The 25,767-nt window shown below is 34.8% G+C and overlaps 1 protein-coding gene across 2 annotated transcripts in view; it reads right to left on the bottom strand.

Moving 5' to 3' along the window:
* Positions 1-25,767, bottom strand: part of NCAPG (non-SMC condensin I complex subunit G) — a 52,686-nt gene that overhangs the window by 24,000 nt on the left and 2,919 nt on the right. For both annotated transcript variants that reach the window (XM_027597599.2, XM_027597600.2), the window contains exons 4-14: positions 24,152-24,297; positions 23,801-23,885; positions 22,369-22,561; positions 21,750-21,899; positions 18,088-18,228; positions 16,975-17,098; positions 15,703-15,789; positions 15,207-15,386; positions 12,793-12,903; positions 9,581-9,700; positions 3,082-3,309 (exon numbers count right to left, since the gene is read on the bottom strand). In XM_027597599.2, coding sequence (XP_027453400.1) covers positions 3,082-3,309; positions 9,581-9,700; positions 12,793-12,903; positions 15,207-15,386; positions 15,703-15,789; positions 16,975-17,098; positions 18,088-18,228; positions 21,750-21,899; positions 22,369-22,561; positions 23,801-23,885; positions 24,152-24,297 — 1,565 coding nt within the window. The remainder of the gene's footprint in view (positions 1-3,081; positions 3,310-9,580; positions 9,701-12,792; positions 12,904-15,206; positions 15,387-15,702; positions 15,790-16,974; positions 17,099-18,087; positions 18,229-21,749; positions 21,900-22,368; positions 22,562-23,800; positions 23,886-24,151; positions 24,298-25,767) is intronic.

Here is a 25,767-nt window from a genome sequence, read left to right as displayed (position 1 = left end):
GCAAAAAAAAATAAAAATAAAAATAAAAAATAAAAAAGAAAGAAAGAAAAGGCATCCAAATCAGCAAAGAAGTAATCAAACTCTCTTTCTTCGCAGATGACACGATACTTTATGGGGAAAACCCAAAAGATTCCACCCCAAAATTGCTAGAACTCATACAGCAATTCAGCAATGTGGCAGCATACAAAATCAATGCAAAGAAATCAGTTGCATTTCTATACACTAACAATGAGACATAAGAAAGAGAAATTAAGGAATCGATCCCATTCACAATCGCACCAAAAACCATTAGATACCTAGGAATAAACCTAACCAAAGAGGTAAAGGATCTGTACTCTAGAAACTACAGAACACTTATGAAAGAAACTGAGGAATACACAAGGAGATGGAAAAACATTCCATGCTCATGGATTGGAAGAATAAACATTGTTAAAATGTCTATGTTTCCCAGAGCAATCCACACATTCAATGCAATCTCTATCAAAAAACCACTGACATTTTTCACAGAGCTGGAACAAACAATCCTAAAATTTCTATGAAATCAGAAAAGACCCCAAATCACCAGGGCAATGTTGAAAAAGAAAACCAAAGCTGGGGGCATCACATTGCCTGACTTCAAGCTCTATTACAAAGCTGTAATCATTAAAGAAGCATGATATGGCATGAAAACAGATGCATTAGTCAATGGAATAGAATACAGAGCCCAGAAATGGACCCTCAATTCTATGGTCAACTAATCTTCAACAAAGCAGGAAAGAATATCCAATGAAAAAAAGTCTCTTCAACAAATGGTGTTGGGAAAACTGGACATCCACATGCAGAAGAACGAGACTGGACCATTCTCTTACACCATGCACAAAGATAAATTCAAAATGAATGAAAGACCTAAATGTGAGACAGGAATCCATCAAAATCCTAGAGAACACAGGCGGCAACCTGTCTGACCTTGGACAAAGCAACTTTTTCCAAGACATGTCTCTAAAGGCAAGGGAAACAAAAGCAAAAATGAACTTTTGGAACTTCATCAAGATAAAAAGCTTCTGCACAGCAAAGGAAACAATCAACAAACCTATGGAATGGTAGAATATATTTGCAAATGACATTACAGATTAAGGGCTGGTATCCAAGACCTACAAAGAACTTCTTAAACTCAACACTCATCCAAAAAACAAATAATCCAGTCAAGAAATGGGCAGAAAACATGAACAGACACTTCTCCAAAGACATACAAATGGACAACAGACACATGAAAAAATGCTCCACATTACTTGCCATCAGGGAAATACAAAATAAAATCACAATGATATACCACCTTACACCAGTCAGAATAGCTAAAACTAACAAGACAGAAAACAACAAATGTTGGCAAGGATGTGGAGAAAGGGGAACCCTCTTACACTGTTGGTGGGAATGCAATCTAGTATAGTCACTCTGGAAATCAGTATGGAGATTCCTCAGGACGTTAAAAATAGAAGTACCCTATGACCCAGCAATTTATCCCAAAGATACAGATGTAGTGAAAAGAAGGGGCACCCACACCCCAATGTTTATAGCAGCAATGTCCACAATAGCCAAACTGTGAAAGGAGCCGAGATGTCCTTCAACAGATGAATGGATAAAGAAGATGTGGTTCATATATACAATGGAATATTACTCAGCCATCAGAAAGGATGAATATCTATCGTTTACATCGACATGGATGGAACTGGAGGGTATTATGCTAAGTGAATTAAGTCAATCAGAGAAACACAATTATCATATGTTTTCACTCATATGTGGAACATAAGGTATAATGCAGAAGACAATAGGGGAAGAGAGGGAAAACTGAATGGGAAGAAATCATTGAGGGAGAAAAACCATGAGATTCTTGACTACAGGAAACAAACTGAGGGTTGCAGAAAGGGAGGTGGGTGGGGGAATGGGGTATAAGGGTGATAAGAATTAAAGATGGCACGTGATATGATGAGTACTGGGTGTTATATTCAACTAATGAATCACTGAACATTGTATCAAAACCTAATGATGTACTATACCTTGGTTATAAAAAAAAAAAAAAAAACAACATGCAAGCATAGTCCCTTCCCCCATGGGACTTACAGATAAAGCAAATAAACAAATACATCCAAAAAGAAAGAAAGAAAAGAAGCTAAGTGAAAGAAAGCAGACATGAAGTCACATACTATATGATACCATTTATATGAAACATGCAAAAAAGTTAAATCCATAGAGACAAAAGGCATATTAGTGACTATAGGGCACGGGCAGAAGGAGAAATAGGGAGCAACTGTTCAAAAGATACAGTTCTTCCTTTTGGGATAGTGGAAATGTTTTAAAAATTAGATAGATGTGGCAGTTGCATTACATTGTGAAGGTACTAAATGCCAATCAACTGTCCACTTTAAAACTGTTTATATCAATTTCACCTCAATAAAAAAATAGAAAAAATTTTTGATTGTTGGGGCACCTGGGTGGCTCAGTTGTTAAGCATCTGCCTTTGGCTCAGGTCATGATCCCAGGGTCCTGGGATCGAGCCCAGCATCGGGCTCCCTGCTCCGCGGGAGGCCTGCTTCTCCCTCTCCCACTCCCCCTGCTTGTGTTCCCTCTCTTGCTGTGTCTCTCTCTGTCAAATAAATAAATAAAATCTTTAAAAAAAATTTTTTTTGATTGTTTATATATGCTACAAAATGTAGTTCAGGGGTACCTTAAGGAAAAAAATCTAATCCCATACCCTATCTCAGACCTTCCACCAACCCAATGTAAAATTATTTTAAATTATTTAAGACTCCCGGGGAAAAACTTTAAGTCATAAATCACAAAGACATGGGAAAAGATTAAAACAACAACAAAAAAAACGGAACCCCCTCTTAATAGTCATTTTTGTTTACACTTCAATTCTCTGCACATACAATCTGACAGTGAGGGACAAGCTATATTAGGAATGAAAGTGGAATTTAATTATATTTAAAAGGCAAAATTTTTAAATGTTGGTCAAATTTAAGCTTCAGCCTAAAAAAAATAAAGAGCACAAACATACACAATAAAAAGAAATTTCATAATAACAAGGCTGTGATTATTTCTTACCTCACTATCTAAGAAATCAGAAAGGAGTTTCAGAACATTCTTGGCTGTAGCAGTCTCTTCTTCAGCTTCTTTGAACTCTTGGTCTCCATCAGTGTTTATTTCTGCATCTTCACTTTGTACAGCTTTGATTTTCTTAGTTTTAAATGGCTCAATACCAAACGTCATCAGTTGGTCAAAGATTGCCTTTAAAGCACTTATTTTTATTGTCACATCATCAATTTGCAAAACCTAAATTGAAACATCCCCCACCAAAAAAAGTAAATTCAGTAAACTTTTCATTGTCTGTGCTGTATAAAATTAACATGTACCTTATTTTCTTAGTCTAATTCCAACAGTCAAGTCGACTTGAAACATCATTTTTCAAAAATTAAAATTTCTGTTTTAACATTTTTATTTTTATTTGTACCATAACATTTAGACTTCTGTTTCATTCAGGAAAAGTTCATCTTCAGTACAAAAAAAATTCCTAGAACTAGAATCAGGCTGTATTATATTATTTGTTCCTTTTATTTGAAAAAGAATGAATATATTGGATATGGTTTTTTTTAAGATCTAGAAAAACTAAGAAGAAGATAGGAGAAGAAGAATGAAGGGGAGTAAGTCAGAGGGGGAGACGAACCAGGAGAGATGATGGACTCTGAAAAACAAACTGAGGTTTCTGGAGGGGAGGAGGGTGGGGGGATGGGTTAGCCTGGTGATGGGTATTGAGGAGGGCACATTCTGCATGGAGCACTGGGTGTTATGAACAAACAATGAATCATGGAACAGTACACCAAAACAAATTACGTAATATATGGTGATTAACATAATAAAAAATAAAAAAAAAAGATCTAGAAAAACTGTTCAATTACATTGTAATGTTTCAGCCATCCATTAAGTCAAAAACATTACATTCTAACCAATAAAAAGCATTCACTAGAATATCAGTACTCTTCCAGGTTAGCAAGCTTCACTAAAGATAAAATTTTCTTTATTAGTTCAATAAATTCAAATGTCATTAAAAGTAAATTCAGTTCTCAATGAACTGGACTCCTTTATAAAAGGAGGTAAACTATAAAATCCAGCAGTTTGTATGAGTCTGTCCTAGGTTAAGAACACTGAATTCCTATATACTAAATTTCAAAGCCATGAAAAAGAGCTGAATATTTCTATTATGAAAAGCTTTATTACATTCTTTAATGCACTTAAACTTTGGACATTGATCCACTACTTGGCTATATGGCTTACCCTTTAGAATGAATAAAAATCACAAGTTGGTCAAGTTAGTGAATTGAGAAAAATAGCTCAAACCTTTGAAAGAAATTTCAAAACATATCTATTATGGTAAGACCTGCAAATTTCCCAAAGACAAATGCAATGTAAGGACTATTCTATGAGATTTCTAAACATGCTACTCTTTTAGCAGCAACTTGGTTTTCCTTGTCCTTCTCAGTCCCTTACTGGTTAGCAATAGCTCTCAATACTGTATTTATTCAAGCAAGGCTTTAAAATGAAATAATTTCTGGGGCACCTAACTGGCTCAGTCAGTAGAGCATGTGACTCGATCCTGAGGTTGTGAGTTTTAGCCCCATGTTGGGCATGAAGCCAAGAAGGAAGGAAGGAAGGATTTCTCTCTCTTGCCTTTTTAACGTGTGTATGTGTCTTAAATCAATTTTTATTACTAAGGCTTGATTTAAAAAAAAACTGATTTCTTACTCCCCCAAAAAATAGCTATTTTCCCTTAATTTAAAATCTTCCAATGATAGCCCTAAAAGTAACTTTATGAACAAATGAATTTATTCAGTGGTTAACTTCTTTTGATCATAAACCTTTTTAAGGACATGAGAAGAGCTTAAAACCCCACTGCAGAATAACATTAAAAAAAAAAGGACAAAATTTTACATATAACTTATTTTTTTTTAATAGATTTATTTATTTGACAAAGGGAGAGAGACAGCGAGAGTGAGAGCACAAGCAGGGGGAGGGGCAGAGGGAGAGAGAGAAGCAGGCTCCCTTCTGAGCAAGGAGCCCGACGAGGGACTTGATCCCAGGACCCTGGGATCAAGGCAGGCGTTTAACTGACTGAGCCACCCAGGAGCCCCTACATATAACTTATTTTATTGCATTTGAACCTGATATTCACAAACATTTTTAATTTACACAAAAAATTTTTTTCAGGCAAATATTAACAGCTAGTCCTCAAAAAAAGTTTAGGGATCTCAGTTGTTTATATTACAAAAGAGGGGGGCAAACTTCAATTCTTTAAAACTTTAATTCCACGACGAGGCTGCTTTTCTATTGACTGGTTTGATCTGGAAGAGGGTAAAATTGTGGAACGGTCTTGATAAGAAACATCATTTATCTTTCACATCTGCTTGATTTTGACAATTCCTTTCCATGATGGAGAAGTACAAATATAAAAATAAAACGTATCAAGGCTCCTATACACTCTGTCAAGTGGAGCATGAATTAGTATTAAATACATCAGAATGCTCCAGGACACGCTTAAGCATTACAATCATACTAGATTTCTTTTGGCTGAAAGGACCACAGCACTTATTACTGATGTTATGGGCAGCAAAAATTAAAAGGATCAAAATCCACATTTCATCTTTAAAGGCTAAGTGAACTTAATTATCTTTTAGAAAAGTTCTATGGTGTTTCCTTTGCTGCAATACTAGAAATTTTATGTGACTGTCTACCTTTAATGTCCTCTATTAGAGTTCTAACCTGACTACAACTCACAATTTTTCAGCAGCATTCTTAATGGTATATAGAATGTTTTATCCCATTTTTAGAGACAAAAAAAAAAAACTACTTAAGCTAGACATAAATGAATTCTTCACTATCAAATGTTCTAATAAGATTTTTCTTCCACTTAAAAGTAATGACCAGAGATCAATCTAGCACTTCCAGACCCATCTTCTAGGAAGCCAGGAAACAGAAGTAGACAGCTTACTATATATACAGTATTTCTTAGCAAAACCTCTTTGAAAATGCAGGACTTTATTCTCCGGGCACCTACATTAAGCCAAAAAATTTCACAATAGTAAACAAGACTTCCTTTCTAATTACTAACAGAATCACTGATGCCAACTGACTGAGAAAGAATGACTCTCTATAACACATGCAGATTCACTCTACATCTTAGAGCAAAACCAGATGTACGGCCAATAAATGATTCATCTGGACAAAGTACCAAAATTTGTGTTTCTTTGAGAAAGGAACTTTCACATCATTTTTAAAGATAATACTGAGGGCGCCCGGGTGGCTCAGTTGTTAGGCGTCTGCCTTCGGCTCAGGTCATGATCCCAGGGTCCTGGGATCAAGCCCCGCATCGGGCTCCCTGCTCCAGGGGAAGCCCGCTTCTCCCTCTCCCACTCCCCCTGCTTGTGTTCCTGCTCTCGCTATCTCTCTCTCTGTCAAATAAATAAAATCTTTAAAAAATAATAATAATAAAAAGATAATACTGACATTTCAAGTTTCCAAAAGGATCTAACAAGAACAGAAATTTTTCTAAGACAACAGCAGCATAGGATGATAAATATAAAGAGAGCATCAACAGGAATTTCATCACTGCACAGTAAATAAGTTGATGAGATGCCAAATGCTCCAAAAAAGGAAACTAAAACAAAACCCTGAAATTCCTAATGACTATCTTTTGACGTAAGTATGATTTTAATTTTCTTCCTCTGATACAAGCCATGAGCAGTTTGACCATTTCCAGAACATAAGACTTCCCCAAGTTCTAATTGTATGCTTTTTCCCCTTGGTAATGTGATTGCAACATTAAAGCATGCTCCAAGATAAGGGTTTCATGCTGAGGGAATACTCTACTATTGCTTGAATTCAGTCTTTTTTTTTTTTTTAAAGATTTATTTATTTGAGAGCAAGCGAGCAAGCACATGCGAGCAGGGGGCAAAGCAGTGGGAGAGAGAAAATCTCAACAGATTCCTGTGGAGCCCAACACTGGCAGATTTCAGAATGCTAAGAGATCATGTCCTGAGCCAAAATAAAGAGTTGGATGCTTAACCGACTGAACCACCAGGCACCCCAGAGTTCGGTCTTTTAAAATAATCTTTTCGTGAAAATGATGATGTGTGTTGTCACATGTTATTTTCAAATTGAGCACACAAGGCACTCCCATTTACCTGCTGGCAAGCAATTTGCACTTGCAGCTTTTTTATACCGTTACATTTGGCAACACCAGATGCTACGTGAGTCACATTGTCTTTTCATATGGAGAAGTGGAGGGAGGTATATTTTTGAAGTTAAGCCAGGCCCAAATGTTAAAAGATAGATGTCCAAAGAAGTTAAAAGATCAAATACATTCCACTGGTACACTAGATTTCATCTTTTGTCTATTCAGTAGCATTCTAGCAAGTGCCTTCTCTTCCTGTATTATCAGTTTTTTCCTTTCAACAGAGCCATTGTCCTTAGTATTTATTACAAACATGGTGTAATCGTCTTTATCTTAAAAAAAAAATCTAAAACAAAACCAAAAAGCTCTTCTTTTTATTCCAAACCCTTCTCTTGCTACCTCCCCATTTCTATTTCTCCTAACAAAAATAAAATCTTGAAAGAGTAGTCTACACTGGCTATCTCCAATTCCTCTCTCATAATTCTCTCTTCAGCCCACTCCAATAAAGCTTTGACCTCCACATAAGCTATCCTCATGAAAGTCACCAAACACTTCCTTATTTGCCCCAAATGGTCAATTATAAATCCTTATCAACCTGTCAACAGCACTGGACAGTCGGGTGATGCTAGCCCCTGAAAAATATCATCTTCACTTGCCTTCTAGGAATGACATCACACTCTCCCCTTACTGTCTACTTCACCTTAGCCTTTACTGGTTCTCTTTATCTCCCCTTCCTTTAAATGTGGCCTAAGCCCTAAAGAACTACAAAGTCAAGATCTCTACTCAATCTACACTCATCCCTCACATAACACCCAATCTCTAAGTACTGGATACTATTATAAAGACTTAGAATTAATCTCTCCAACTTGCACTTCCCTCCTATCTCCAAACTCACATACCAATGCCTATTTGATATATCCACTTGGAACTCAAACTTCAAATTTACCATGCCCAAAATTGAACTCCTTATCTCATCCACCTGCCATACAACCTGTTCCTCTGTTTTCCCCATCACAGGAAAGGGCAAGTTTATCTTTCAAATTATTTGGGTTAAAATTCTTAGCTATCTTCAATTTCTTTCTCTCACATGTTACATCAGATTCATCATCAAATTCTAAAGATGTCATCTTCCAAACTTAGATTACCACCCCTTCTCACAACCCCAATAACCACTTGAATACTGGTCCAAATCATCATCATCTCTTTCCTGCATTATTGCATACCTTCCTTACGAGTATCTCTGCTTCCATACTTGTATCCCTACGGTTAATATTAGGGACCTGCAAACTATGGTTAAGGGGCCAAATCCAGTCTGCTGCCTGTTTTTTGCATAGCCTTCAAGTTAAGAAGAGTTACACATCTTTAAATGGTTTAAAAAAAAAACGATTTCATTACATGTGAAAATTATATGAAATTTAAATTTTACTATCCCTAAATAGATTTTTACTAAACTAGTACCACACTAATTCATTTACATATTGTCTTGGGTGTTTTCACACTTGCACCGCAGAATATTACTGAAGACACACCATATGGCCTGCAAAGTCAAAAATATTTACTCTCTAGCCCTTTACAGAGAAGGTTTTGTCAACCCTGGTCTACATCAACACTATACCCCAGTCAGATCATAATAATCTTCTACTCAAAATCCTCTAGTTCTTTCCCATTTCATTCACAGTGAAGTCTCTTAAGTCCCTAGAAAATATGGACATCCTGTTGCCTGCAAATCCTTTCTCCTACTATTTTCCTCTTTGCTCAATTTGCCCTAGCCATAGTTACCCTGCTCCTTGAACATGTGAAACAAAGTCCTACTTCAGGGCCCCTTCCCCTGTTCTTCCCTCTCCTCAGAAACATCTTACCCAGATATCTACATTGTTCATTCTCCCACTTTCCTCTGGTATTGGCCCAAATTTCAACTTATTATTGAGGTCTTTCTCTAAGGAACAGATCCTTCTCCCTATTTCCACTCCTTTCTCCTCTTCTTTGCTTTTTTCAACCCAACATACTATGTATTGTTTATTTTTCATTGTGTTTCCCCTTCTAAAATGTAAGCTCCATTAGGACAGCAACTTTTATCTTGGTTTTTTCATTACCTATCTTATTATTTTCCAAGCCTAGAATAATGCTGGGCACAGAATATGCTATATGTTTAATTTTTAAAAAATATCTTAAATAATTGACATTTCATCTTTTTTCTACTTTAACAAGAAAGAAATCTAAAGATAAAAATCATCCAGTCCCTAAAAGTCATCCATAACAGTCATCATCATTAATAAGCTCTGGAATAAATTAAATTCAGAGCACTCAAATTATCACCACAGATTCTGAGTACTTATTTCAGGAAATACAACCAAGATTTTGTCATAGGATAAATCCTACCTGCAACAGTAATACGAAGTGTTTACTTGCAAAATCCTGATTCTGTAGTGCACAGCATCCCAAGCATAAAACAGCCAGATTTCTTATTACAGGATGAACACTTACTATTCCAGGAAGAATCTAAATTAAATAAATTTAATTAAAATAATTTTGACCAGGACAAGAAATTCATAACAGTATATTAAAAACATGGTGAAATAGATAATTTCTGTATGATATCACAGATCTACTTCTTATCCATATTGTCTAACAATTTTCAGTTAAAAAAAAAGGTAAATATTAAATTGCTAAAACAGAACAATGTAGCCAGAGTGAAATACAGTCTGATCACAAGACACCTCCCCTTCCACCTGCTAAAAGTGACTTAATAGCTTCCTGGTGCTCACAGGACAAAGATAAAACTCCCTTACATGACTGTATCTCATTGTGTAGTCTCTCTTAGTACCATCCTACATTATGCTACCCCTTGCTCTTTGCTTATACAATGGTCTGATTTTGATGCCTTCCATTCAGTGCTATTCAACAGAAATATAATGTTAAATCATAGGTCATTTTAAATTTTCTAGAAAATTTAAAAGAACATGTGAAGCTCATTTTAGTGTATTTTATTATACCCAATATAACCAAAATATTAACATTACAACATGTAATCAGTATTAAAAAAATTGAGATAATCTACATTGTGTTGTTTGTACTAAGTCTTCAAAACCCAATGTAATTTGACCCTTACAGCACATCTCAGTTTGGACTAGTTGTTAATAGCCACAGGTTTTGTTTTTTAAAGATTTTATTTATTTGAGAGAGAGTACACAGAGGGAGAGTGAGAAGCAGACTCCCCACTGAGCAGAGAGCCCGACGTGGGACTCGATCCCAGGACCCTGACATCATGACCTGCGCTGAAGGCAGATGCTTAACTGACTGAGCCACCCAGGCACCCCTAGACACAGGTTTTTAGCAGACACATGTGGCTGGTTGCAATTGTACTAGAGAGCACAAATCTAGAATATTCTTCCTTCCCTTTTTCACATACTTAATGTCTATTCAAAAATCAGATCAAGGTCATCTTCCCTGAACAGAGCCAATCCCACTATTATAAATTCACATATGACCATTATAGCTCTTCTTCACAGCACTTATCAATGGCATAACCTTCTACCTGTATTTGATTGATGTCCCTCTCACTTGACCAGAAGATCTACAAGGGCAGTCTACATGTTTTGTATACCATGTACACTCTATCACTGGCATTTAGTATATAGTAGATGTTCAATAAATATTTGTTCAATTAGTAACTTATAATTTTTACTTAACAATGGTTAACTTCATTAAAATATTATAACTCCTCTAAATACCCTACTCATTTACATCCCTCTAGTTTCTTTCTTTCTTTTTTATTTATTTGAGAGAGAGAACGAAAGAGAGAGAGAGAGAGAGCATAAGAGCGGGGAGGGTCAGAGGGAGAAGTAGACTCCCTGCTCAGCAGGGACATGGGACTTGATCCCGGGACTCCAGGATCATGACCCAAGCCGAAGGCAGTCACTTAACCAACTGAGCCATCCAGGCACTCCCCTCTAGTTTCTTTTGATCTTTAGACATAAATTGTTTTTGTATACTTAAAATCATTATGATCATTCAATTTTGTGTTCTTTCTTCACTCAAAATTGTGTATCTTTTCCAACATGTATACAGTCTTCATATTTACTACTTCAATTGTGTAATATACAATAGTTTACCATTCTCTTGCAACAGGACTAGACATAAAGTATGCAAACAGAACTTTAAAAATACTACTTTTCACTAAACACATTTGCTTCACTAAGAATAAAGCTAAAATTCTAATGGCTTAGTAAAATCTTCTTTTAATCAGAAGTTCTACATTGTTGTAAACAATAATTGGTCTTCTTTACTGACTTTAGAAACTCATGACAATCCAAGGAACTTGATTTTAGATTATATTCATTGGCTGTTTCTCATTAATCCCAAGTAAAAACAATTGGGGGAGAATCCTGGAAAAGCCTGGATACATTCAAAATTTGCTTTGGATAAGTAGTACTGGTAAAAACAATACCCTAGAGTTGCACTACGTGATTCTGTAGCCACTGACCACATATGACTACAGAACACTTGAAATGTGATTACACCAGACTGAGATGTGCTATCAAGACTATCAAGATGGGGGCACCTGGGTGGCTCAATTGGTTAAGCAACCGACTCTTGATTTCAGCTCAGGTCTTGATCTCAGGGTCGTGAATTCAAGCAAGCCCCACACTGGGCTCCATGCTGTGCATGGAGCCTACTTAAAAATAAAAGACTTAGTATGAGGAACTGAATGTAAAATATCTCAGTAGTTTAATATTGAGTAAATGATGCCATTAAAACATTTTGGGTGGGGCGCCTGGGTGGCTCAGTCGGTTAAGCGTCTGCCTTTGGCTCAGGTCATGATCCTAGGGTCCTGGGATCGAACCCCGCATTGGGGTCCCTGCTCCGCGGGAAGCCTACTTCTCCCTCTTGCACTCCCCCTAGCTTGTGTTCCCTCTCGCTGTCTCTCTCTCTTTCTGTCAAATAAATAAATAAAATCTTTAAAAAAAAAAAACAAAAACATTTTGGGTATATTGGGTTAAATATATTAAAATTAATTTCACCTGTTTCTTTCTAATTTTTAAATGTGGCTACAGAAAATGTAAAGTTACATGTGGTTTGCATTACACTGCTATCAGACAATGTTGTTTTACTACAGATTGCAGTATTTATGTCCCTATGCCCAATAATATGGAAATTACCTTTGAAGAGCTACATAAGTATAAAGTCCTTTAAATATATAGGAAAAACAAATTCCTTTCATGGGACTCACAATGTAACGGTCTCATAGTCTTTCTATATAGCAAGATTCCAGTATTTAAATATTCCTGATGTGTTTCAGTATTTCCCCTTACTATCAAAGAATGAAGATATTCTACATCTCTTTCTAGCATAATTTTTTCATACTTCTTAAAGAAGTAAGTATACTTATATACCAGGTCTTTTATATACATTATCTTAATTTAATCTTCACAATATGAAGTAGTCACTATATCATTTTTTTTTTACCACTTATATTTATCACATGTTTAAGATGGTCATCTTTTTCTTCTTTGGAACTCCAAGGAACATATTACTTATGAAATGAGGAAGGGGTGGGCTAAAATATAAAGCCTCAAAGGCCACAAACATACCAAAGATTCAATGATGCCATTCATGGTGGCACCTATACCTGTTGAGGTGGACATCTGCTTCAACAGTTCATAGCACAAAATAAGACACTTCTGTAGTGTTTCAACATCATTCTAAAATGAAACACAAAATATTCTGCATTAGTAAGAATATCTTCTGCCCATCCCTTAAATGTTAGGTTTTTTCAGGGCTTTGTCTAAGGCATATTGTCTCTAGACACACTCCCTGGCAATCTTATCCAATCATCCAACTCCATTTACAATACATGAGTTGACCCAGCTATTTCTTAAGTTTCAGATTCATATATACAATTGCTATAAGACATTTCCTCTTGTATGTTCCACAGGCTTCTCAAACTCAAATGTCCAAAAGAGAACCAATTCATCATTACCCCAATCCCTCCTCTTCTTGTGCTATTTCCATAAATAACACTGTCATCTACCCAAATGTCCAAACCAAAAGACCTACAATACATTCTTGACTCATTCTTCTCCCTGTTACTAATTCCTAAATACTTCTCAAACCCATCACTTCTTTCCACATCCACCATCATTATCTTGTTCGGGCTATAATCATACCAAGCCTACATTAATATAACAGTCTTCAACTACTATGCCTGCCTAGGCTCCTATCACACTGCAACCCATTTTCTGACGAAGATATAAATCTCATCCTACCACTTAAAACCTTTAGTGGTTCACCATGATCCTTGGCTAAGGCAGAAAGTTTTCAATATTGCTTATACAAGGCCTTACAAGACCTGGCCATTAATTTTTCCACTAGATTTATCTCTTACCTCTCCCCCCTCAATTCTCTAGTCATGTGGACCTGAAGTTTTCAAACACAGCAGGTACTCTTTAACTTCTGGGCCTTCACACATGCCTTTCCATCTGCCTGCATTCCTTTAACAATTCATCAGGGAGAGACAACAGAGTGCATTAAAGGCACAAATCTAAAGCCACTTGCCTGACTTGCCTGGATTTGAATCCTGCCTCTACAATTTACTATCTGTGTGACTTTGGGCAAGTTATTTTTCCTCTATAAAATGAAAATAGCACCACCCCATGAGGTTATAGTGAGAATCAAACACTTGTGAAGTGCCTGAAGCAGTGACTGCCACAGAAGAAGCATCCTGTAAATGTTAGCTTACATTATTATTTTTACTCAAATGTCAAGTGAAAACATTTCTTCCCCTGGAGAAGCCAACAACAGCCTACCTGGGTTAGATGCCTCTCCATTCAACTCCTATAACTTCCCCGCCTATACTATCTATTATGCCATGCTGTAAATTATACTATAATAAATTTATAACCCATAAATAGGACAAATGAACACACAAAAGATCAAAGGAAATCAAGTTAAACAGATGATATTAATCATGATAGAACATATTTGTTCATATTTTTCCAATTCAGACCTGGAGTTTATATTGTTTTTCAGTTTATATTTTCATTTTTCACTTTAAATCTGCTCCTCAAATGAAAGAACCTATAATAATCCATAGACTTTGTCAAACAAAATAAGGTACTAGCTAGGAAAATAAAATTCAGGCACACTCAAAAGTGGAGTGTTTGAGCAGGGATGTCTATGGCTAGAGAGTGCAAGGACATAGCACAACTTACAAAATGCTCCTGTATAGTAAACTCTTCCCTATTCAGTATTTTACTTATGAGCATACTCCAATCAGCACTTTCTAAACTGAAGTAAAATAATAATGATGTTTACTACAAAAGGCAAAATTTTAAAAGACCCCCTGAAAGTTAACATCAAATATTATACTGATGCCATTCTATCTTATGATAAAATATGACGTTTATCAAACACAATGAAGTTTAAAAAAAAAATGAATGCTGAAACTCAGCTTTAAGTGTTACTAGATAAAATGCTTAGTATTTCATTTAAAATAACAAAATTACTTAGCTTTTTCTAAAAACAAAAGTGTAGTTAAGCTTTAAAAATTTACATGTATAATGGTATAGTTATAGAAATACCTTTCCTGGCTCAGAAAAGTCAGGAGTCTTCCACAAAGAAAAAGATGGATAGATAGATGCATATTCCTCTTCCAAAACATTCAGAACACATACACTCTCTTGCTCAATCTCTCTCTCTCTCTCTCTCACACACACACAAGGAAAACACTAGAAGGTAAGTTTCCTCAGAAAGGAAGAAAGACTATATAGACTACAGAGATTAGCATGACAAGGGAGCAAATAAAGTCCTAGTTATAATAATTAAAGCTAATTGAGGCCTTTAAGATAAAAAGAAACAAGAGAAAAAATTATTTTCATGTTAATTCATGATACTGCTAAAAAGCCCTCCAAATAAATATATTCTGGCAGCTTTCTAAGAAAGAAAATAAAGTGTAGTTGAGATGATTAATAACAGCTGAAATTTAGTATGATACAGTAATCTATACCTTCTCTATATGGACTTCTTTGATTTCAAGTTGCTCTGTCTCTTTCAATAGGTTTACTTTGGCATCTTCTAATGCTTTTATTTCTTCTTTTAATTCCGATGCTTGATTAAAATCCTGTAAATTAATGCAATTTTCCAAAGCTTCTTTTGCCTCAATAAGTTTAACTTTTATTTCTGCCATCTAAGAAAAGATATAAATTGCTTTAACAAAAACTATTATTATGAACATCTATAGCAAACTAAAGAGTAATATTTATCATGACAACCCAGAAGTTAAGCAGAGTCAGCCATATACAAAAAAGTCGTAGTCTTCCTGATCCAAAGAAGGGCAAATCTTTCAGACTGCATAATCTGGTAACATTTTAGATACTCTTATAGTTTAACAGTTAATAATTTGACTCCGTGAGAACAATTCTGAAAATGTAGAGCAAGAGGAAACAAAAGACTTGCCCAGCTACCTTATACTCAAGCATTTATTTAATTTAGAAGAAATTTACCTTGAGTTCTTTCTTTCTTGCATCAGCTGGATCACCAGCACCAACAGTAACAATGGGCGCCCGAATCTCTGAGATAATTTCTGTAACCTGGTAAGTTACAATTCAAAGTACATGCTTTAATATATGTTCTATATCATAAAATGAAATCAAACTGCTACACAGAACTCCAAATAGTATCCACAATCTCTTTAAAAATAGAGCAAAACAGAGTAAAGCAGCACACATTCTACTTGCTAGACAATTTTGGGGAAAGAAATGACCAAACAAATATCTGACTAAAAACTCTAAGATTATGAGAAGGTAAACAGGCACATAGACATTGAAGATAAATTCTCTCATATAATGCTTGAAAAACAAAGAAAAATGAATATAGTATCTAATCTTAGGCACCAAAAACTAAAATTCTCTGTCTATAATCCTCAATTCCCTCCCTTGTTTAGCTCCACAGGAGTTAAATATAGAAAAACAGAATACTCTTTTATTCTTCCTTTGGGTATACAATGCATAAATAATGACAGCATAACTAAAGACTTTCCTTTCAGAGCCACTGGGACATAAGAGTTGGCTGATTCAGAAAAAAGCTACGTCCCAAATGAAGGTACTTAAGCAGATGTTGGATAACCACTAACTGGGAATGTTACATGTTGTAGAAAGGATTTATGTGTAAGTATGTATAAGAAGGGGTTGGAAAAGACAACCCTGAATTAATTTGCAACTCAGAGATTGTATGAATTGATGAAAAGCACTGATACAGGTCTTTTTGGCTAGCCCAGAAAAAATAATACTTGGCAATAGTATTATAATAGATAACATTTATTTCTGTATTTACCAAGCACTTGATGAACACTATTTCATTGAACAAGGGAGATTTTATTGTTATTCTCATTTTGCAGACAAGTAAAAAGGCTAAAGTAAGTAACTTGCTCAAAGTCACAAAGCCAGAAAGTAGAAGGAATCTGAACCTAAGTGTGTCTAATTTGAGCCAGCTCTCAAGCACTCTAGTGACTAAGACACATGTGTCCCCTCTTCCCTAACTTGTTCTATTTCAAACTAATTCAACAGAATGATAGGAAGAGAAGGAGATGATTTTTCAAATGTGTGTGTGGGAGAGAGATTTAGTTTTAAGAAGTCTAAAAACTTAATATACAAGACTAAAACAAAAGGCAATTAAAGATAAATAAAGCAAAAAATACTGAAAAGAAAACAAGACAATCCTCAATATCATTGACCAAAACCTTTTAACCTTTATCAACAATTAAGAAAATTACTTACAATTTGTGTTCTCTTATTATCATCCATAACGATGCAGAGCAATCTCTCAACAAGAAAAGAAAGTAAGGACACTGGAGTTGTGGGTAGAGTAAGAATCTCCTGTAAAATAGCCAGTAGTCCTTTCCTGCATTCAAAAAGAACTATTTTCACTTAAACATGATGGTAGAAACACATTTTATCTCCAACATTTCATTTATTCTGCAGACTTAATTTTATTTATCTCAGTCCTTTTTTATCACTATAGGTACAAAAAAATTATGTATAGACTAGGTCAAAAATTTATGTTCTGAAAAAAAAAATTTTTTATAAATGACCCTACAATCTGTCATAAATCAACATGATGAAATGAAAAACATCAGAAGTGTATCAAATCTTTAGACAGTATTACTAGCCCTGTCTGTAATAAGAGATTTTTAAGCAAAATCTGCAATTTTATTGATTTATTCTGAAAAAATTGCATTTCCATATATATGAACAAAATGGATACAAACTGCACAGGTCTACCTATATGCATATTTTTGCCCATATAGTACAGCACAATTCCAGAAATACAATACAGTACTTTATTTTCTCTTCCTTAAATTTTCTTAATAACATTTTTCTCTAACTTACTTTATTTTAAGAATATGGTAATATAATACATACAATAAGAAAATCATGTTAATCAACTGTTTGTGTCAATTTTTATGTTTATGCTTATTGGTAAGGCTTTTAGTCAACAGGCTATTAATAATTAGGTTTTTGAGAGGTCAAAAGTTATATGTGGATTTCTGACTCCACAGAGGGGGATGGGGGATCAGCACCCTTACCCCCTCCCCGTGTTGTTCAAGAGTCAATTACATATATGCATGTGTGTATATGTGTGTGTGTATACACACACACACACACATATATATGTATGTATACACAGAGAGAGAGAGACAGAGAGATAGAGAGAGAAAGGGCATATTTCCTGCTAGATATTACATGTATAAGAGGAAAAAGAAAACTCTTTATTGCACTTTAGAGAGCTAGGTTAAATATAAATATATTTAAGCATACCGTAACAAGACTATATTTCAATACAGGATAGTGGAAGAGCAAATTAGGACAAGGGTTAATATTTAGACATACCTTCCTCCTTCTTCACTTGTATCCAAAGACTTGATAATTAGAATCAACTGTTGACCTATAAACTCTTTTGACATCAAATTTCCAATATAAGAAAAATCATTTTTCATTTCATCTTTAACAACTGGGATACTCTGAATATAACTAAAACAAGCAAAATAAATAAAATGTAAAATCTGTTAAAAAAAAAAAAAACATTAGCTCCCCATGACATCAGAAAAGGGTCTTTTTCAGTTCATATTACTTCAAATATATGGAGGTTTATACATTATACTAATTTGGCCTAAAGAATAAACTCTATGCTATTGTTATGAACTTTTGCAAACAAACTTATGGGCTTGAATCAAAAAGAATTTGGAAAATATACTCAATAAAGATTCAAATTTCTTATGGGAAATTTTCAAAAGGTACATATTTATGTCTCTCAAATTGGTAACATTATTTCAATGTCACCAGTATTTTCAATTAGAGTCCTGGATCCCTTTAATAAAAACTCAGTTTTTCATAAAGAGCTAGTCTTCACTCATCATCCCTAACTCACCATTATTCTTTTGCTTAAAGGAATAGTAATAATTAATACCAATTATGCAAGTAATCTATGAATACAGTGACCTTTTAAAAAAAAAATCAGAAAAATAGACCTTCATGAATTTGTATTATCCTTGCTTAGGGGCCCTACTAATATCCGTATTGTTCTTATTTTAGTGTGGATATTCCTAAACAAGCACCATCAACTACCCTTTTATTCTTACTATCACTGCCCAAATTAAAGCCTTTTACAAACCTCACCTAGATAAAATTCAACAGTCTACCAAAAGGTCTCCCTTTTTTGTGTGATCAAAAAAAGCTACTTAAAGGCAGAATTAGTTTAAGCTTAGACAACTAGGTGCTTTTAGGCTAAAAGTAATAGGAAAAACAATCCTGATGAAAAATGTCATTTTTAAAATGTCAACAAAAATCAAGTTATAAAAACTGCAGAACTATGTCTGATGAATAAACTGACTCGTCTTTAAAATGACAACCAAGAGTAAATAAAAGCTCACAAATCTCTGGCCATGAGATTAGGACTTTCAATGGTATCAGCACTCTTTGGGTTCTAGTAGAAAACTAAAGGAAAGAAACTAATAATTATCAAAATCATTAGCTTAGTAGTTACTGGTTTCTGACAAGCTAAAAAACCTTCACTCATCTTTGAATCCTCCCCTCCCCTCTGAGTACTTTTCCACTCTAACTTTAGCACAATGCATAGCATCAAGACTGAGGGTATTTTTTTAAAATAAATTCAAAGAGTAGTTGTTTCATTAACAGGTTACAAATCTCGAACTGCATAAATACAACTCAAAATGGACCCACCAATTTTAATTGCCATGAAATCATCTTTTTAACCATTTTTAAACATATTCATTACAATGAAGAGACCACTCAAGAATAAGAAAGCCTTTTTCTAAAGCTCTCTCCAAGAATTTATACTTAAGGTCACTTTCTAAAAATTATGTTGGTGTCTCTTTTTCTTCCTCAAATTTGTCAAGCCTAATTTAATATCCCTGCTTTCTTCATTTATGTGAATACCTCAGTTAACAGGAAATTGTTTCATATCAGAATTCTGAGTCACTACCTCTTTTTGCTACAAAATCTCTGAAAATATATCTCTGAGATTATCAGGAAGTAGTTTTTCCATTTAATTTTGTTTCTGTACTTGAATAAGCTAATCCTATCTAGTGATGTTGTTCCAAAAAGAAAACCACTCTATTTCTAAAGTATTTTTCAACAATAATTAAAATACAATTTTTAAAGTTTTCTTCTTTATAAATGAAAAAAAGCTGATTAAAGTTGCCTATTTCAAAACTCACAGATTAAGTGACAGAGGAAATATAAGAATCCCTGACTTCTCAAAGCCAGAGGAACCAAGCTCCCTACCTGTTGATTTCAGTAACTAAGAGTTAATCTGTGAAGTAATCCTTGAGAAGAGGCTCTCCCTCTGTTACTTAAATATTTATTTCCTCATATTTTCTATGAGCATTTATTACTTTTATATTAATTCATATTATTAAGCATTGCATCAAACTCATTCGTTTTGGACATACTACAACATGGCTCAAACAGCATTATAACGAATACTCTAAATACTGAAATCTGAAATAATTACTATTGAAACAGTAGACTCACACATATTTTTTATGATGTTATTATGAACTCAGGCTGTAAGTTTCCATTTTGGCTCACATTTAAGATATTTATCCTTGATTCAATATTTTGCATACAAATTAAAATGCACTTATAGTTTTGCCTCCTAACTTACATGGAATCGTTATAAGCAAAAGCAGAATACTACATTCCATACAAAGAGAATTCAGGCCTGTAATTGTAACTGTAAATGTTATATGGAAGAAGCTTTTTAAAAAATGCATCAAAAGCATAAAGTTAAAAATCTACACACCAAAATCTATCAAAATATATATAACTTTTGGCCCAGCAATTCCACTTCTGGAAATCAACCCCACAAAATCCCAACATACATAAAATGTATGGTTTAACACAACTTTGTCAGTGAAAACTGGAATTATGCTAAACGTCCATTAACAGAGAAGTAAATTAATTGCCATCATAAATTGATTTTATGATTGCCAATTGATTGCCATCATACTATGGGATGATACGTTAAGAGTGTGATAAATTTATATGCACCAACATATAATGATCGCAGATGTAAGTAGCTGGGGAAAAAACCCAAATATGTATAGTGTGTTATGTTTAAAAATATTTACGTATTTTAATATATGTGTATATAAATGTAGAGAAAGAGGTCTGAAAGTGTGTATCCCAAATTGTTAACTCTAAGATAAATGGAATTGAGGAATTAGGAGATGAAAGAAAAATTCCACATTTTTCTTCTACATATTTCTGTATTTGAATTTTGACAAGAATTGCATTCATGTTTTACTTGGTAATTTTAAAGTGAAATGAGAATAATTAAGAAAAAGGTATATTTTGAAAAAACTTTTTAAAAAACAAAAAGCCAAATGGTGACAGTTTTAATTAATATTAAACTAGCCAAAAAGGTTCACCTTGTCAGTTGGAAAAGTATGGCCCATGCATCAGATACAGCCTGCTGCTTGTTTTCATACAGTTTGCAAACTAAATGGAAGCCTGATTATACATGGATGTATACACAAATACATTTGAAAATATATACAGATGAAAATTACATAAAATTAAAATTTTAGTGTCCATAAAAGTTGAAAGAAGTTTTATTAGAAAACAGTTACAGTCATTCATCATATATTCTTTGGCTGCATTTGCATACCCACAACAGAGCTGTCATTGCGACACAGGTCCACAGACTAAAATAGTTGCTATCTGACCCTCAGAAAAGGTTTGCCAACCAGTTTCAAGAAGTAACATATCATCATTATCAACTTTATGGAGAAATGTTCATAATCACATCCTAACAGTTTAAGGAATGTCCCTAAATATATTGACTTTTTACTCTTTCAGTGTTCTGTCCAGCACAGAATATTCTTCAGAAAGACTCAATGTACATTCTTATTTATCCCTGCCTAGCCAAATAACTGACCCCTGATCAAGCATGACTTTGAGGGAGGGGGCTAGACAGTTGACACATACAGAAACAAAAGTACAATCCAAACAAAAAGAAAAAATTTTACCTTAGTAAATACTCTGCATATACTATGGGCTCTGGCAAAATCTGCTCCAAAAATTCTTCACCTTCATCTCCTTTTGATTTCACATATTCACAAAGCACACGCCAATACAAAGCATTTTCAGGAGTTAATGTTTCCACTGGAATCAGTTTCCTTTATTTAAAAGGGAGAGAATAAGAGAAAGAATAATCTTAAAGTTAAAAATTTGAATGGAGTATAAAAAATGGGAAATAAAAAGCAGACCTGGTTTATAACCAGCATCCTTTTAATTGCAAAGTCGTTAACTTATCCACCCACACACAACTGAAAATACTTAGAGAAAAAAAAAAAGAATCAAACAAGCAAGCACACAATAGGGAAGCATGCTGTTGGACTTCCCATGGTAAGCTAATGCAAAAATCAAAGTAACAAAATGGGAAAAAAGAGAATGCAGCTAAAGTAGTCCATGATAAGGTAGTGAGTTCTTACATAAGAGGGATAAATGAGAAAAGACATCCACCAGAGTAAAGAAAACACAACTGAGGTAGATAAAAGCTATTGAAACAATCTGAAGTAATCAGAAAAGGACTAATTTTAATTGCAGAAGTTCACGAGTATCACATTTCAAGCAATGAATATATACCTGCCATCATTATTTTTACAGATTTCTGCCAGTTCATTAAGAGGAGTCACTGAAAATAAGGCATTGAGAACAGAGACTGCCACTTCAGGAGAATTTTCCACATCTAACCGATGAAGCAACTCTAATATATTTCCTTCAGTGAAACGTAACCAGCCTTGGAGAAGATGCTTCTGCATTGCTTGTTTCACAGCATCTGTTAAGTCATTTGAAATGTAAGTGAACAGAGGCTCCCTCTAGCTTCCATTTCCTATATTTTGTCTGTATCAAATACCTTTCATCAGATGAATGTTAACATAAAATCAGTATTTATAATAAAAATGAGAAGAGACTAAGAACAACAAAGAAAAATACTGAAGAAAAAAAAGGTACAATAATATTGCAAAAGTCACTATGTTGCCATTTCTACTAAAAATGGAAAAGGCCCAACCCAATACCCAACCACTATCACAGCCTACAAAAATATCTGCATTCCTTCTCCTCAGGGTTCACTGGGCTTCAGTGTTAGTCCTGACATTACGATAGTGATTATTTCACCTGATGCCTGACTTCATCTATTACACGATTGTTATTTGCAGTAGTGAATCATACAAGCATGTATCACTGAACAAACTTTATTCTTAGTTTTTTAAGAAGTCATCCTCCCAGTCATTAGTCCTCTGACAATGTTCTAAAACTCAAGTTTTCTTGCTACAGCAAAATTAAGCTATCTTAGTCTTCTCATGGGGATTGGAAATTTAAGATATATCATTCCTCATCATTCCTGTAAGCAGTCTCTAGTTTTAACAGAGAGAAAAAGGGGAAAAAAAAGGAAAATTATGCTAGTCTGATCATTCTTAATTTGTTTCCACAGTATGGCACACATTCTCATCAAGATATACACAAAGGGGAGGGCGCCTGGGTGGCTCAGTCAGTTAAGAGTCTGCCTTCAGGTCAGCTCATGATCCCAGGGTCCTGGGATCAAGCCCTGTGTCAGGCCTGCTGGGGCGGCGGAGGGTGGGTGGGGTGGGAGGGTGGGTTCGCTTCTCCCTTTCCCTTGGCTCCTTCCCCCACTCTCATGCTTTCTCTCTTTCTCTCTCAAATACAAAAAAAAGAAAGAAAGAAAAGATATACACATAGGGAATAGATAGCACTTTTTTAGAAGAGAGAGTTGAAAAAGAGTTCCTGCCCTACCTCTGATATGCATTAGCTATATAGCCTTCAGATATAGTTTCAACTGTAAAACACAGGAAAATTAAAACAAACACTGCTCCTTTAACTACCAGGATCTTCAACCCTTTGAAATGTTTTCTACATGGCTTACCAAGCTAAATTTTGATAGGCTATGTCAGTGACGGGCTTACTTGCCATAATTAAGGACACATGTTTTCTAAATCTTCTAAGTCTACTAAACCAAAATCCACTGATGTTTTGTATATACAGAAGTCTATCTTACCTGATCTGTCATTGAGACCTTGTTGAAGGAGCATTACTCTCTGAGCAATGGACATAGCTCTCATATGAACCTTTTCAGCTAAAACCTTAAAGAGACAGTAATAATAATAAGGTGGTCATTAAACTCAACATAGTCTATATATTTCATAACTAATATCTCCTTCATCTAAGAAAATAACCCAGAATTTCCAAAACAAATATCTGGTAACACATTTAATGTAATAAGAGTATACCTAGATTATCTATACTTTCCATAAAAAACCATTAAAATTGAAGAAATCATTATTACATGCCAAATATTTTTCAGAAGTATTTTAAGAATATGTCTATACAAGTTACTAGGCTTATTTACCTGATAAGCCAGCTTTCTGACAGCCTCTTTCACATCTTTGGTGCGCCCCACAATTTTTGGCAAAGTCTTTGCTGATGGTGCAATACATGATAACACTGCACGCCTAACTTCTGGATTTGAATCATTTTCAATCAAAGTAGCATATGCTAAAAATAGAGCAATACCTTTTAGTACACTAAGGAAATATTATTTATTTAACCACAGTCATAAGATAGTCCACATTTTGATATTTGACAATATCTTTAAAATAATAAAGATAATCAATTTTTAGTCTTACACATTTAATTTTAGTGGAAGATTTTTTTTTCTGCCAACTTCCCTTAAAAAATAAAGAAATTTGTCAATAGACTAGGCAGAAAGTCTAAAACTAAAAACAAAGAGCCCTAAAGGTCATGGAAAATCCATCAATAAGATTATGTCTTTGGTTTTTTTTTAAGATTTTATTTATTTATTTATACATGAGATGGGGGAGGGTCAGAGGGAGAAGCAGACTCCCTGCTAAGGAGGGAGTCCAATGCGGGACTCGATCCCAGGACTCCAGGATCATGACCTGAGCCAAAGGCAGTCGCTTAACCAAATGAGCCACCCAGGCGCCCGGAGACTGTGTCTTTGTTACTCTTCAAGATCTAGAAGAAAGCCTAGTATAGCAGGCAGTTTATTTTAAAGTAATAAGGGTTTTTAAAGGGCTCATTATTTTGATTTTTAATGAGTCCTAAAGAAGGAAGTAACTTCTCATTTTACTCCCTGAAACAAAATCCATTTCCTATATTTAAATGTTTATTCACCTCTACTTCTCAAATTTTCCCCAGCTTTATAATTATGTGTTGACTATTAAACATTTATTTTGTACAATATTATTATGTGTACCATTTAACACCAAAAAATACTATCATCAGTTACCAAAACTGATTATAAAGTGGGGCGCCTGGGTGGCTCAGTCGTTATGTGTCTGCCTTCGGCTCAGGTCATGATCCCAGGGTCCTGGGATCAAGTCCCACATCGGGCTCCCTGCTCCGTGGGAAGCCTGCTTCTCCCTCTCCCACTCCCCCTGCTTGTGTTCCCTCTCTCACTGTGTCTCTCTCTGTCAAATAAATAAAATTAAATTTAAAAAAATAACTGGGGCGCCTGGGTGGCTCAGTTGGTTGAGCGACTGCCTTCAGCTCAGGTCATGATCCTGGAGTCCCGGGATCGAGTCCCGCATCGGGCTCCCTACTCGGCGGGGAGTCTGCTTCTCCCTCTGACCCTCTTCCCTCTCGTGCTCTCTATCTCTCATTCTCTCTCTCACAAATAAATAAATAAAATCTTAAAAAAAAAAAAATAACTGATTATAAAGCTAGTAACAGGGACAAAGAGAAAAATGAAAATGTGCCCAAAATGTAGCTAGGCATGTATGGAAAAGTGGAATATGACCATCTTTACGAGCCCAGAGGTAGAGAAAAATTTCTTAAATAAAAGAAAGTGCAAATAAAAAGAAAGGAAGAAAAGAAAAGGAAAAAAAGTGCAAGTCATAAAGGCAGAGACTGATTAATTTTGACATTAGGAATTTCTGTCTAACAGAAGATATCCCAAAGAGGGTGAAACAAAGAGCCATCTAAAGTTGAAAAAAATCCACAATT

Source organism: Zalophus californianus, chromosome 2, assembly GCF_009762305.2.
Source record: "Zalophus californianus isolate mZalCal1 chromosome 2, mZalCal1.pri.v2, whole genome shotgun sequence".
Taxonomy (NCBI): Eukaryota; Metazoa; Chordata; class Mammalia; order Carnivora; family Otariidae; genus Zalophus; species Zalophus californianus.
This window is presented reverse-complemented; position numbering and strand designations above follow the sequence as displayed.